Source organism: Salvelinus sp. IW2-2015, linkage group LG14 (assembly GCF_002910315.2).
Source record: "Salvelinus sp. IW2-2015 linkage group LG14, ASM291031v2, whole genome shotgun sequence".
NCBI classification, from domain to species: Eukaryota; Metazoa; Chordata; class Actinopteri; order Salmoniformes; family Salmonidae; genus Salvelinus; species Salvelinus sp. IW2-2015.
Window position 1 is genome coordinate 17,307,099 of NC_036854.1, and position 16,031 is coordinate 17,323,129.

Consider the following 16,031-nt stretch of genomic DNA (forward strand, 5'->3'; position numbering starts at 1 on the left):
ACATTTTTATTTGCTGGGTACAGCAAAAAAAATCCACAAAGTCACTTGTTCACTGCACCAAATCACTCTTTCAATTTGGATACATATTCAATCAAAGTATCTACTTTTCAAAATTAACTTTACTTTTGATATGATTTTCTTGTAATTTGTTAACAATATAATCGACTATCACTTAAATCAAACTACTCAAAACGAATAACTACTGAACCAAATGATGTAGTGCCTAGTTAATGTGTATAGTTTATTTATTAACTGCTGAACACTGTACAATTCTATAAATGTATAAATTGGACATTAAGTTATGTTGGAATGTAAAACAAAATCATATATGGATGTGATTGTAAATACTACTTCATCATTCTCCATTGCTTCCATAGGGCAAAGTGGACAGAGTCACTATGTGCTGCCCTTTGGAATTATAGTGTAGTGTACAATGCACTGCTGAAATACTTGGGTTGTATATAACAATATATTCCATTCATTATATACATGTATTTGATACACTGTAGGCTGACAGGCAATACTGTACTGTATCAGTTGCATAGAAAGGTGATCTTGTACAATGTTGCATGGGGCAGAAATGTCATACAAAACCAATATTTCTGATGATTTGTCCTACTGTAAAAGGATAATGAAACTGTAAAACATACATATTTCTCAACATGCTCACAACCTGCCATTGCATACAAATAATTTTAAAAAATGTCAAGTAATCATAAAATACTGTATGGAAAATGATACCATCTACTATTGTTAATATTCAGCACTTCAAAAATAACCGTTTTGAAATGTGTATCATGTATTTTTTGCTATTGGATTCAATTGGTAGTTAAAATGACTTAAAAATGGTGAGTCTTTCGTTATTTGATGTATTGGTGACTAAACTAAATGATCTCATGGTAGAGAACGTAGATTTTTCATGAATGACTCATGGGTGAATGCACAATCGAAGGTTCTGAACATAAGATTGGGGGCATTACAAGTCTTATCAGTTTTGTACTTAAACGTTTTTAAAATATACCACTTACATCTGAAAAATTTGCCAAAGTGATTGAAAATAATTCTAATGAGTTATATTTTGATCCTCAACTAGACCCTCAACTACGCAAATTGGTGAGAAGAAGGTAAGTCACGGGCCTATAGGTGTGTTGGTTGTTAGCAACAAAACCGACTTGTGCGCCACTATTGGCCAAAGCAGACAGGGTTGGCTTGTTGTTGACAACATGTAAACTATATTTAGTCTCCAAATGTTTATTGAAAACATAAAAATATTTGCACGATGAGCACTTGTTGTCTCTCAAATACGTCGTTACAGTTGTTTGTTCGCTAGCTAGCGAACTTTAGCCATATTAGCATTGACATGAAAACACCTCAAAACAAGACGTATCAAGGACAAGATAAAACTAGCTGAAACGAGCCACCTACGATTCCCCACATGGCAGCTTCTTGTCATTGTTGCTAGCTATCTGACCGTTCAGAATCACAACAACGCACGGCTTCCGGCACCATCGATTCGCACGCATCATTTTCGTGATGTTGTCAGCCAACCCGTGTATACCTTTTGGCGTATTGACTAACATTGGTATACAGAAGCACTCTTTATAGAAAATAAAAACTGCCATAATGATGACACTACACTTTCATTGTGATGTTGCATCTACTGTATTAAGATACCTAAATATTACTTATTGCATAGCATGACATGAATCTGCCATAGATATACTATGGATGTACTTTATTAACCTTTAATAATGCGGTTGGGACCTGTTATAAAGTGTTAATGAAATGCTTATAGACGTGTAATACTGTAAATGTGTTATGGATATGTAGTCAAAGTTAATCGTTACCCAATAGGTAACAAAGCCTGCGATTGTGTTGCCTTATGTGACTTCATATAGTTTTGCCTTTGGTAAATTCTTAGTAAAATTTCAAGTTCACCAAGAAGTCACCTAAGGTAGAACATTCAGGACATTCACAACAGTCAAGAGGCTACGAACAAGGATAAAAAGATAAGAACACCAAAACAATGCAGGACTAGTAACATGGTGTTCTTACAAAAGTATCAACAAATTCCATTAATGAATTATAAAAATCGATCTTAGGCAAAAAATTATATAAATTATATCAGTATTAATAGTGATTGAATTCAGATTGGCATTTTGATTCACACAACATATCATACATTCCTGATGTGTAAATTGCTTTACAATCTTTGTCTTTTTCATTCCATAATCAGCAATGACTTCTTATTAATCTAGAAATTGCCATGTTTAAATCAACATGGAGCCCTCAAAAAATCTCTTCAGCCCTCAGATGTAAACAAGTAGCTCCTTTGTACATTAGCAGTAAGTCACAGTATTTAGGTCAGTTTAACTGGGAGCAATTCATTTCTGTTCCAACATATGGATATTCTATAGCACAGATTTAAAATGTATTATATAAAAAAGGTACAACTCTATGGAAGAAGGGAGCGAGTCAATTTAATGCCCATTGATTATGATTAGGGCTGCAAATGGATGGTATATTATTGGAAACTTTCTAAATTTACCAGTAAACTACTGGAATTTTGGTAACTTTCAAGGAATGTATGGAATTTTATCAGATGACATCTATTGGCCTTTTTGGGTACTTCAGATTATCATTATCAACTGACTTGCTGTTAAATCTAGGGCTGATTTCAAGGTTTTACTGATAACCTACAAAGCATTGCATGGACTTGCTCCTACTATCTCTCTGATTTGGTCCTGCCATACATATCTACACATATGCCATGGTCACAAGACGCAGGCCTCCTTATTGTCCCAGAATTTCTAAGCAAACAGGTGGAGGTGGGGATTTCTCCTATAGAGCTCCATTTTTATGGAATGGTCTGCCGATCCATGTGAGAGACGCAGACTCGGTCTCTCAAGCTTTAAGTCCTTACTGAAGACTCAACTCTTCAGTAGGTCCTACGATTGAGTGTAGTCAGTCCCAGGGGTGCGAAAGTGAACGGCAAGGCATTGGAGTGACGAACCACCCTTGCTGTTTTTGCCTAGCCGGCTCCCCTCGCCACATGGATTCTCTGCCTCTGACCCTATTACGGGGGGCTCCCATGCCATCCCTAGGGCGCATCACGACATGCTAGGCTTTTTTTTGCTAGACTCGACTTGAGCCACTGACGTGATCTTTCTGTCCGTTTTTGTACCCCCCTCGGGCTCGTACAGTTAAGGAGATCTTTGTGCGCTTTACTCTGCCTTGTCTCAGGGTAGTACGTTAGTGGTCTGTTGATTTCCCTTTGGTGGTGTGGGGGCTGTGCTTTGGCGAAGTGAGTGTGGGGGGCAAGGGTCTGTCTGTCCTATCTGGTGCACTGTGTGATCTCAAAACTTTCTTGTCCTTTCTGGTGTCCCATGTGATCTTAGACATGCTCTTTATGACATAAAAACAGAGATATTGACATGGGCAAAGTACCCCGTTTTTGCAATCCTGGAAAACGTTGTAAACCCAAAATATTTCCCCAACCCCTGATTACAATCTCAACTCTTTTCTCTACTCTTTTCTCTACTAAATGGCCGTACTCTTATAATTTTACCCGGCACAGCCAGAAGAGGACTGGACACCCCTCGGAGGCTGGTTCCTCTCTAGGTTTCTTCCTAGGTTCCAGCCTTTCTAGGGAGTTTTTCGTAGCCACTGTGCTACATCTGCATTGCTTGCTCTTTGGTGTTTTAGGCTGGGTATCTGTATAGCAATTTGTGACAACTGTTGTTGTAAAACAGGCTTTATAAAATACATTTGATTGATTGGTTATGCCAAAAATGTGAATCCTTTCTACCAGGTTTACAGAATGCGCTCATTTCAAAAGCACAGCGAACCTCATACCTCTTGCCCTCTTTTGCCAGGAACGTCTTTTAAAAAGTGACGTAAAGGGAACCCCTTTGACTGCGACTTTACTGTGACGTTACCTCACTCAGCTAGCCTCAATAGTAATTCCCTGCCACTGTAGAATTAGCCACTCATTCAAAACAAAACCTTGAATCAAGTTGTAAATATAAAATAAGGCCAAGAAAACACTTTCATTCAGATAACATTAACCTAGAAAGTAACAAAAGTTCCCCATATTGTAAGGTGTGAATAACATCTGTTCAACTGATGCCTTACTTTGAGATCAACCCTACCCCCTTTCTCTATGGTTTGTTGTCAACACCTTTTCCTGGTTCTCCCTGAGTATCACATCAAGCCTGGTCCTATCAGAGACCGTGGAGACACAACTCATCATTATTGTTAAGAGAAAAGGAAAGTCGCAGCTCTTACCTGTTGAGCTAGAATGACCAGGAGCAAAGAGAAGAGCAGAGATAGCATCTTTTAAGTACCCAGGTTTGGGTGAACTCTGGGAGCTTGAGAACGAAAGAGTGGGAAGGAGGGATAGCAACCGAGAGAGGAGGGGGAATGGGAAAGAGAGATCGAGGGAGCTGACCTGGTTGAGAGGCACAAAGCACCCCTCTGTCTCCTTCAAGCACACCTTTCTGTGGCTTACTGATCCGAAGGAGAAATATTTAACTTCATAACTTCTGGTATGCTCTTAGACCTCCAAGTCCGGCCCACTTGTTTATCCCCCAGTCTGTAGATCTATTGGCTAACACAAGCACATTCATATTGGATTCATCTGTGCTTCATTCTCAAACCTTGTAGCTTTCAGTTAAAACGTATTTGAAACCACACTATACGGACACATTTTAGATGAACATGTTTACACTACACACATACTCTAAAGATAGACAGTATACGTGAATTAGTTTATATAGAAGTGATATTCTCAAGCAGGAGTGTACAGGGTTTTTCGTCTTCGTGTGGTGCTGGGCATGTCCTTGTTTTGGTGGACCTGGATATATTTAAGGTAACATTCCTTAATTATTTACACTGTGTAAAGAGGTCCCTCTCACAGCCAGTAACCTACCTCAAACCCCTAACACAACAATCTACTACTACAGTTACAGATAATAACAGGTTATTGATCGTTTTTTGCTACAATTTACTGTGGTATAAGCATATTATTTTGAATTTTTGAAATCACTTTTTGAATGAAAAGAATCCAATCAAAAATGGTTATAAAACCGTAATCATTCGTTTAAATGTAGTGCTCATCTGAGATACTGTAGAGCAGGTTATGATCATTCTCTCTGTAAAAACACCAGGAAGTCATTTTAATTTTGGACATCTTTTCCCAGGTATTCCCACGCATAATAGAGAGACACTTGATCATATACAAATATGACTATATACATTATTATGTTTTAGTCAAATATTATATCTGTTTGGGATTCTGAAAATGTCCCAATTCTTCCGTGGCCTGCATACTCACCAGACATGTCACCCATTGACCATGTTTGGGATGCTCTGGGTCGACATGTGTGACAGTGTTTTCCAGTTCCCGGCAATATCCAGCAACTTCACACAGACATTGGTTTTCTGATCCACGCCCCTACTTTTTTTAAAGGTACAGTGCTGTGAAAAAGTATTTGCCMCCTTCCTGATTTCTTATTTTTTTGCATATTTGTCACACTTAAATGTTTCAGATCATCAAACAAATGTTTATATTACACAAAGATAACCCAAGTAAACACAAAATGCAGTTTTTAAGTAATAATTGGATTTATTAAGGGAAAAAAGCTATCCGAACCTTCATGGCCCTATGTGACAAAGTAATTGCCCCTCCTTGTTAAATCATGATTTTACTATGGTTAATCACATTTTTTGGAAAGCTGAGTTAAATTTCACTAGCCACACCCAGACCTGATTACTGCCAGACCTGTTGAATCAAGAAATCACTTAACTAGAACCTGTCTGACAAAGTGAAGTAGGCCAAAAGATCTCAAAAAGCAAGACATTATGCCGTGATCCAAAGAAATTCAGGAACAGATGAGAAACAAAGTAATTGACATCTATCAGTCTGGAAAGGGTTACAAAGCCATTTCTAAAGCTTTGGGACTCCAGCGAACCACGGTGAGAGCCATTATCCACAAATTGAGAACATTTGGAACAGTGGTGAACCTTCCCAGGAGTGGCCGGCCTACCAAAATTACCCCAAGAGCGCAGCGACGACTCATCCAAGAGGTCACAAAAGAACTCACAACAACATCTAAAGAACTGCAGGCCTGACTTGCCTCAGTGTTCATGACTCAACCATAAGAAAGAGAGGCAAAAATGGCATCCATGACAGAGTTCCAAGGTGAAAACCACTGCTGACCAAAAACAACATAAAGGCTCGTCTCACTTTTGGCAAAAAACATCTTGATGATCCCCAAGACTTTTGGGGAAATATTCTGTGGACTGACGAGACAAAAGTTTAACATTTTGGAAGGTGTGTGTCCCGTTACATCTGGCGTAAAAGTAACACAGCATTTCAGAAAAAGAACATCATACCAACAGTCAAATATGGTGGTGGTAGTGTGATGGTCTGAGGCTGCTTTGCTGCTTCAGGACCTGGACGACTTGCTGTGATTGATGGAACCATGAATTCTGCTCTCTACCAAAACATCCTGAAGGAGAATGTCCGGCCATCAGTTCGTGACCTCAAGCTGAAGCGCACTTGGGTTCTGCAGCAGGACAATGATCCAAAACACACCAGCAAGTCCACCTCTGAATGCTTTTTTAAAAACAAAATGAAGGTTTTGGAGTGGCCTAGTCAGTCCGGACTTGAATCCGATTGAGATGCTGTGGCGTGACCTTAAAAAGGCTGTTCATGCTCGAAAACCCTCCAATGTGGCTGAATTAAAATAATTCTGCAAAGAAGAGTGGGCCAAAATCCCTCCACAGCGATGTGAAAGACTCATTGCCAGTTATCGCAATGCTTGATTGCAGTTGTTGCTGCGGAGGGTGGCACAACCAGTTACAAGGTTTAGGGGGCAATTACTTTTTCACATAGGGCCATGAAGGTTCGAATAGTTTTTTTCCTTTAATAAATAAAATTATCACTTAAACCGCATTTTGTGTTTACTTGGGTTATCTTTGTGTAATATTTAAATTTGTTTGAGGATCTGAAACATTTAAGTGTGAAAAATTTGCTACAAAAATAAGATATCAGGAAGGGGGCAAAAACTTTTTCACAGCACCGTATCTGTGACCAACAGATGCATATTTGTATTCCCAGTCATGTGAAATCCATAGATTAGGGCCTAATCAATTTATTAAAATTGACTGATTTCCTTATATTAACTGTAACTAAGACAAATCTTTGAAGTTGTTGCATGTTGCGTTTATATTTTTGTTCAGTATAGTATGCCCTAATGTTCCCTTCTGACTGGTGTTGTGTAGTAGTAGTAGTAGTAGTAGTAAAAGTAGTTTCTACAAAGGGTTGGTCAAAACAAGCATTGTGATTGGTTAAAGTGTTGTAAGCGGTACACATTTATTTTTTATTTTTCATTTATTGTTAAAAATACAAATCAACAATTTACATTGTTACATCATACAAAACAGAACACAGGTATTAACGAGAAAATACTAAAATATATAAAAAATATCAAGTAATCAAAAAATAAACAATTCTAGTGCAATTGTAATCACTCTGAAAACATCTTATTATAATGATTCAGGAAAATGTTATTCTTGTTCTTATTCATTAGGGTTAATGTTTTAATAAAATATTTAAATTCAATTTTAAAAAACTGTAATTTTGGTATAGAATTTTTTAATTTTTGTTTGTGTATAAAGTATTTGGCCACAAGAATTTAAAAAATGCACAATCATTTCAATGGTCTTATTATCATTGCAATAGTAACATATTATATCCTTAATTTCAAAAACATGGGTAGTGTTCATAATAGTAAATAAGTATTTTGCAAGGTTTTCCCAAAATTCTGACACAAATTTACATTCAAAGAACAAGTGAGACAGATTCTCACCTTCTTTTTCACAGAAAACGCAGATATCATCAATAGCCACAAATTTGGATATCATAGAATTAGATGGATATATCTTATGTAAAATGTTAAAGTGCACTTCCTTAACTTTGTTTGGTATACAGTATTTGTAAGGCCTTAACCATGCATTTTTTCAGACAATGTCAGGAATTAAGCATGTTCCAGAAAAATGTTCCTCTCGGTGTAAGTTGTTTTGTGAATGAAGAATTTATTATATATTTATTACAACAAGATTTCTCAAGTAAGCCCACGCCTTCCAATCTGAGTTCTGGATAACTTTGTGTTCACGATCGTCTTGCGGTGAGAGATTTACCAAGGCGCAGAGTGTGAATAATACATCTTATTTTATTCTTTGAAAGAGAGAAAACACGAAACGAACACTAATCACAAACAACAAAATAACAAAACTGACGACCGTGAAGCTATAAATACAAATAGTGCTGACAAAACACTACACATAGACAATTACCCACAAACACCTAAAGCCTATGGCTGCCTTAAATATGGCTCCAATCAGAGACAACAATAACAGCTGTCTCTGATTGAGAACCAAATCAGGCAACCATAAACTTTCTAAACACCTACACTGAACACAACCCCATACATACTACAAAACCCCCTAAACAATACACACACCCTAAACTAGACAAAACACACAAACATCCCCCATGTCACACCCTGACCTAACTAAAACTAATCAAGAAAATATATATAACAAAGGCCAGGTGTGACACTTTGTGATCATTACCAAAGCTAAGATGAGTTTTCATTTTGTGTAGTAGACCACTGGGAACGCCTTTGATCACAGAAATAAACTCTCTGAAAGGATTGGAAACTCTTTCAATGTTAAAATTGTTCATATGTGAATATTACCCTTTTGTCGAAAACATCAAGAACAAAGTCAATATTCCTCTCATGTCAGCTGGGGTAGAACTTTAACGTCCTGACCAGAGTTCTTATGTGGTTTGCTTGTTTAGTGTTGGTCAGGACGTGAGCTGGGTGGGGAATTCTATGTTGTGTGTCTAGTTTGTCTGTTTCTGTGTCCAGCCTAATATGGTTCTCAATCAGCAGCAGCTGTCAATCGTTGTCCCTGATTGAGAATCATATATAGGTGGCTTGTTTTGTGTGGGGATTGTGGGTGGTTGTTTCCTGTCTCTGTGTTTTGTCTGCACCAGATAGGACTGTTTCGGTTTGCCACATTTTTTTGTTTTTTGTATCGTTGTAAGTGTTCACTGTTTTCGTTTAATTAACCTGTTATGGCTGCAGCCCGTCGCGTACACCTATGACAACATCCAGCTCAAGTGCAGGGCGCGAAATTCAAAATCTATTTTTTTTTATATTTAACTTTCACACATTAACAAGTCCAATACAGCATTGTGAAAGATAAACATCTTGTCCAATCCAGCCAACATGTCCGATTTTTTAAATGTTTTACAGAGAAAACACCACAATATATTTTATGTTTAGCTCACCACCAAATAAAAAAAGGAGGACAGACATTTTTCACAGCACAAGTAGGATGCAAGTAGCATGCACAAGCCAACCTAACTAACCTAGAACCAACCTAAATAACCTAGAAAAAACTACCTCAGATGACAGTCCTATAACATTTACACAATAAATCTATGTTTTGTTCAAAAATTGTGCATATTTTAGCTATAAATCAGTTTTACATTACTGCTAACATCATAGCTACAGTCGAAATCGCACGGAGTAGCCAGAGAAATACAGACACCAACGTCAACTACTAATTACACATCATAAAACATTTCAGAACAATATATGGTGGATAGCTAAAGAAAGACAAAGATCTTGTGAATAGAGCCAATATTTCGATTTTTGAAGTGTTTTACAGCGAAAACACAATATATCGTATATTAGCTTACTACAATAGCTAGCACACAGCAGCATTGATTCTAGTCAAACGGTAGCATAGCACAGTTCGACAGATATATGAAAAGCATCCCAAATTGGGTCCTTATCTTTGTTATCTTCCATCAGAATGTTCTCCAAGGGTCCTTTGTTCAGTTATTTCGATCCAGAACGAACGATTTCCCTCTTGAATTGTAGCAAGCACACTGGGCCGTGCGTGCTAACCTCTCGTTCTTGAACCAATTCTTGCGTCGCATCACGTCTAAGTCCAGAATAAATTCAATAATATAATGAAACTAATTGAAAAACATACTTTAGGATGATATTGTGACATGTATCAATAAAATCGAAGCCAGAGATCATATTCACCTTAACGAGTGTTTTCCAGGAGCCGAGTCCAGGTCCTACTTCGCGCCCAGAAAAAAAAATAAGTGCGCAAGTCTCACTCCAAGAGGTTGTGTTCAATCCCAGACGAGATAATCAAGTCATTTCTGCTCTCACTTCCGCATGACACCCAGAGGAAGGCGTATGACGTGTTTTCTACAGTCCTAAGTGACATGCCCTTTTATAGACAAGGTCTTGAAGGCGACATCGATTTTGGAAATCTCACTTCCGGATAGGAAATGGGCTGTAAAAATAGTTCTGTTCCACTTAGAGAAATAATTAAAACGGTTTGAAACTAGAGACTGTTTTCTATCCATAGTAATAATAATATGCATATTGTAAGAGCAAAAATTGATTAAGAGGCCGTTTGAAAATTGGCACATATTTTCCAGTTTTTCAATACGGGGCTGCAGCCATAACAAGTTTTAAACATGTTGAGCACTGGCTACGCTGCGTGTTGGTCGATCCCTGCTACACTCTCTCTTCTAGTGAAGAGAGGAAGGCTGCCGTTACAAGAACAATGACTTATTCCTTACAGTTATGTCTGAATTATTCACAAAAGAGCTTTATGTGGGAAAAATTGTGCAGGAAACATATTTTCCAGGCCATTTAAAGCTTGGTTAGTGAAACATAGCCAATTTAGCTTTCAGGAATATAATTACAGTTCAGTAAAAATTGAAGACCTCCCAACTTATTAAACACTTTATTTTGAATGAAATACCATATTGAATCAGTATTGATCAAACATCTTTTCGATCAGTTCATTTTTTTATTTTTTGGTTGTGGAACTTCTATCTCTAGATATTCTGATAATGAAAGAAGTATAGGCTTAACCATTTTTAACAAAGAAAATTTCCCAACTGGCTGATGATACTACTCTTTTCTTAAGAGACAAAGACCAGGTCGCACATGCCCTTAATGCTATATCTGCATTTTCTATTGCATCAGGATTAATGCTGAATGTTTCTAAATGTGAAATCTTATAATCTTTATTTGACTCTGATGATAAAGAAATAGAAAATATTCCTGTAAAGGACTGTGTTAAATATTTAGGAATACATCTGTCAAAAAAACACTTAGTCAGACATCATATGAATTTCTCTCCTAAAATTAAGAATTTAATATATTTAATAATTGGCTACAAAGAGATCTTTCTATACTTGGGAGAGTACTTCTGTCCTGACTGTTCTGACTGTCTCGTTTTGTGTACCCCTCATTATCTTTATTTGTAAATTCTGCTACTTGTAGCGATCAATAAGACCTTTCTTGACTTCATCTGGAAAAATAAGTCACAAACTAAAAAAGTTAGTCCTTTCTAATAAAAGAGCTGAAGGCGGTCTGGAAGTGTTGGATTTTGTTGAGCGGGCACATTTTTTGTTGACAACGGGTAGGCCTATGATGCATAAATAGGCTACTTGTTTACTGTTCTATCTGAGAAATCACTGTGGATCCACTGACTCATCTTCCCAGCCAGGCAATCCATAAACTCGATCTCCAGTGTAAAAAAGCATCTAAACATTATTTCCCCCTGCTTGTATACTAGCATTTGGTTTGCAACAGCAGGATTTAAACACATGTTGCTGTCTGCTTCTGCGACCTTTGCAACATTTTGAAATGCGATTTCCACCAGCCCAAAGAGAATCAACATGTCTTGACAAGACAGACAGCTTTTCTAAGTCCTGCAAAATCATGTATTCTTCATCTCAATAGAATAACAGTTCAAACGAAACAAAATGCAGCTGGTTTGCTGTCTCGCCAGCATCAGTTTGAAGAGATTGTGTTAGCTGTGTAGTTTGCTAGCTAGCAAGGGAGAAGAGCCTGCAAAGTCACGATCTTTGTTTGTCATATCAACGTGCCAATAGAACAAACCACAATGGAACAAACGACCAGTAGGCTTGGCTGGCAACGATGCCAATCGAACAAACAACCAACCGGCTTGGCTGGCAACAGTGCCAATCGAACAAATGACCAGTCGGCTTGGCTTGCAACTCAATATTTATGTCGGGACAACAGTATATACTTCTTGAGGGATGAAATAGTAGCCTATGAATACATTTTAAAATAATGTTTTTTGTTTCATTGTAGAAAAGCAATTTTACACCCGACGTTGTGTTAAACAACTTTTTTTGCACGGCTGTGCTGCGGTCGTAGATACGAGGCGGAGCCGAGTACCAACTAGTTGTTTGTTCGTTCTCTCATGTACAATTGCTTTAACAATGCCCGAGGATCAACTCTGGGCTTCACATACTACTCATATTACAGAGCAAGCGGTAAAGCTTCATATGACACCAATGTTTGATTTGTATCGCCTACAGTAGTAGTCTAGAGGCACGAGTACACTGAATATCAGGTCAAGGCTTTCGAAGCATTAGACCTCATTAGACTTCATGCCCCTTAAAAGCTGATAATGCACTGTCTAAGCTGAGAATATTATCAAACTGAGTTATACTTCATTGTTGCTGTACATTGAGAGGTGATGTTGTGTCACTGTATTGCACATAAGCCTCGACCAAACAAAACACCCAAGGATTTGGATGTTTAAATTGTACTAGTCTCATTTGCTATATGTCAGTGTTTAGTAACCCTTTAATAGGAAAGGTGCCAGGAAAGTCTAACTTCACTAACTGAGCAGATCAAAGAAAGGGAATCTACACTGAACAATAATATAAACGAAACATGTAAAGTGTTGGTCCCATGTTTCATGAGCTGAAATAAGAAATCCCAGAAATGTTCCACACGCACAAAAAGCTTATTTCTCTCAAATGTTGTATACAAATGTATTTCCATCCATGTTAGTGAGCATTTCTCTTTTGCCAAGATAATCCATCCATCTGACAGGTGTAGCATATCACAAAGCTGATTAAACAGCATGGTCATTACACAGATGCACCTTGTGCTGGGGACATTAAAAGGCCACTCTGAAATATGCAGTTTTGTCATGCAACACAATGCCGCAGATGTCTCAAGTTTTGAGGGAGCGTGCAATTGGCATACTGACTGCATAAATGTCCACCAGAGCTCTCGCCAGATACTTTCATGTTAATTTCTCTACTATAAGCCACCTCCAACTTTGTTTTAGAGCATTTGGCAGTACCTCCAACCGGCCTCACAACCACAGACCACATACAGTGGGGAGAACAAGTATTTGATACACTGACAATTTTGCAGGTTTTCCTACTTACAAAGCATGTAGAGGTCTGTAATTTTTATCATAGGTACACTTCAACTGTGAGAGAAGGAATCTAAAACAAAAATCCAGAAAATCACATTGTATGATTTTTAATTAATTAATTTGCATTTTATTGCATGACATAAGTATTTGATACATCAGAAAAGCAGAACTGAATATTTGGTACAGAAACCTTAGTTTGCAATTACAGAGATCATACGTTTCCTGTAGTTCTTGACCAGGTTTGCACACACTGCAGCAGGGATTTTGGCCCACTCCTCCATACAGACCTTCTCCAGATCCTTCAGGTTTCGGGGCTGTCGCTGGGCAATACGGACTTTCGGCTCCCTCCAAAGATTTTCTATTGGGTTCAGGTCTGGAGACTGGCTAGGCCACTCCAGGACCTTGAGATGCTTCTTACGGAGCCACTCCTTAGTTGCCCTGGCTGTGTGTTTCGGGTCGTTGTCATGCTGGAAGACCCAGCCACGACCCATCTTCAATGCTCTTACTGAGGGAAGGAGGTTGTTGGTCAAGATCTCGCGATACATGGCCCCATCCATCCTCCCTTCAATCTGTCTCTTATACACATCTAGATGTGTATAAGAGACAGGGGTTGTACTCATCCTTCTATTCCTCCAAACACGGCGAGTGGAGTTTAGAGCAAAAAGCTCTATTTTTGTCTCATCAGACCACATGACCTTCTCCCATTCCTCCTCTGGATCATCCAGATGGTCATTGGCAAACTTCAGACGGGCCTGGACATGCGCTGGCTTGAGCAGGGGGACCTTGCGTGCGCTGCAGGATTTTAATCCATGACGGCGTAGTGTGTTACTAATGGTTTTCTTTGAGACTGTGGTCCCAGCTCTCTTCAGGTCATTGACCAGGTCCTGCCGTGTAGTTCTGGGCTGATCCCTCACATTCCTCATGATCATTGATGCCCCACGAGGTGAGATCTTGCATGGAGCCCCAGACCGAGGGTGATTGACCGTCATCTTGAACTTCTTCCATTTTCTAATAATTGTGCCAACAGTTGTTGCCTTCTCACCAAGCTGCTTGGCTATTGTCCTGTAGCCCATCCCAGCCTTGTACAGGTCTACAATTTATCCCTGATGTCCTTACACAGCTCTCTGGTCTTGGCCATTGTGGAGAGGTTGGAGTCTGTTTGATTGAGTGTGTGGACAGGTGTCTTTTATACAGGTAACGAGTTCAAACAGGTGCAGTTAATACAGGTAATGAGTGGAGAACAGGAGGGCTTCTTAAAGAAAAACTAACAGGTCTGTGAGAGCCGGAATTCTTACTGGTTGGTAGGTGATCAAATACTTATGTCATGCAATAAAATGCAAATTAATTACTTAAAAATCATACAATGTGATTTTCTGGATTTTTGTTTTAGATTCCGTCTCTCACAGTTGAAGTGTACCTATGATAAAAATGACAGACCTCTACATGCTTTGTAAGTAGGAAAACCTGCAAAATCGGCAGTGTATCAAATACTTGTTCTCCCCACTGTATATGGCGTTGTGTGGGCGAGCGGTTTGCTGATGTCAACGTTGTAACATAGTTCCCCATGGTGGTGGTGGGGTTATGGTATGGGCAGGCATAAGTTACGGACAACGAACACAATTGCATTTTATAGATGGCAAATTGAATCTATAGATATACCGTGACGAGATCCTGAGGCCCATTGTCGTACCATTCATCCACCGCCATCACTTCATATTTCAGCATGATAATGCACAGCCCCATGTCACAAGGATCTGTACACAATTCCTGGAAGCTGAAAATGTCCCAGTTCTTCCATGGCTTGTATACTCACCAGACATGTCACCCATTGAGCATGTTTTGGATGCTCTGGATCGATGTGTAGAATGACTGAGGTTCCAGCTCCCGCCAATATCCAGCAACTTCGCACAACCATTGAAGAGGAGTGGGACAACATTCCACAGGCCACAATCAACAGCCTGATCAACTGCGAAGGAGATGTGTCGCACTGCATGATGCAAATCTGTATTCCCAGCCATGTGAAATCCATAGATTAGGGCCTAATGAATTTATTTAAATTGACTGATTTCCTGTAACTCAGTAAAATCTTAGAAATTGTTGCATGTTGCGTTTACACTTGCCTAGTTAAATAAAGTTTAAATAAATAAAAATACAAATTAAAAAATGCTTCTGTTCAGTATAAATGCGGAGATTAACTGACAGTCAGGTGTCCTGATATCGAGACAGACAGACAGACAGACAGACCACAGTGGATGTGGGGGCACAAGCTGCTGATGTGTCCCCCTTCCTCTTGTGCCGTACGCAAGGATGGGGTCTGTGGACAGGATACTGGGCTTGGGATGGAGGTGCTGAGGCTGGCGTCACATGCACAAACACATACATGTATTAGTTTCTTAATGAAGTGGTGGAAGGGCCTGTGGCATCCTGACACACTAACAGACAGTCTCTCTCTCTCTCTTTCCCCCACGCACACACACACTGATATGGAATGCAGCCACTCATATAGGCAAGACTCCCTTCTATGAATGATCTCCAAAGAGTATCATGTATTGATTATAAGATAAAGTAATAACCAAAGTTATTTTTCATAATATCCATACATAATGGTTATTTTTACTTTTCATCCAACATATTCATATCATATGGCATGGGGTTATGAAAGTGTTTCTCTTATGGCCAGCGCATGACAGCAAAACGTTCTGAAGGTTTTT

At 38.8% G+C, this 16,031-nt stretch overlaps 1 protein-coding gene across 2 annotated transcripts in view; it reads right to left on the reverse strand.

Annotated features, from left to right (window-relative positions):
* Positions 1 to 4,494, reverse strand: part of ccn6 (cellular communication network factor 6) — a 14,117-nt gene extending 9,623 nt beyond the window's left edge. The window contains exon 1 of one of the 2 annotated variants that reach the window (XM_024000151.2): positions 4,288 to 4,494. In XM_024000151.2, the coding sequence (XP_023855919.1) occupies positions 4,288 to 4,335 (48 nt within the window). In that variant the 5' untranslated portion in view covers positions 4,336 to 4,494. Of the gene's footprint in view, positions 1 to 1,425; positions 1,535 to 4,287 lie in introns of those variants that run through there. The other variant, XM_024000152.2, reaches the window with a different exon arrangement.
* Positions 4,495 to 16,031: the final 11,537 nt, after the last annotated feature.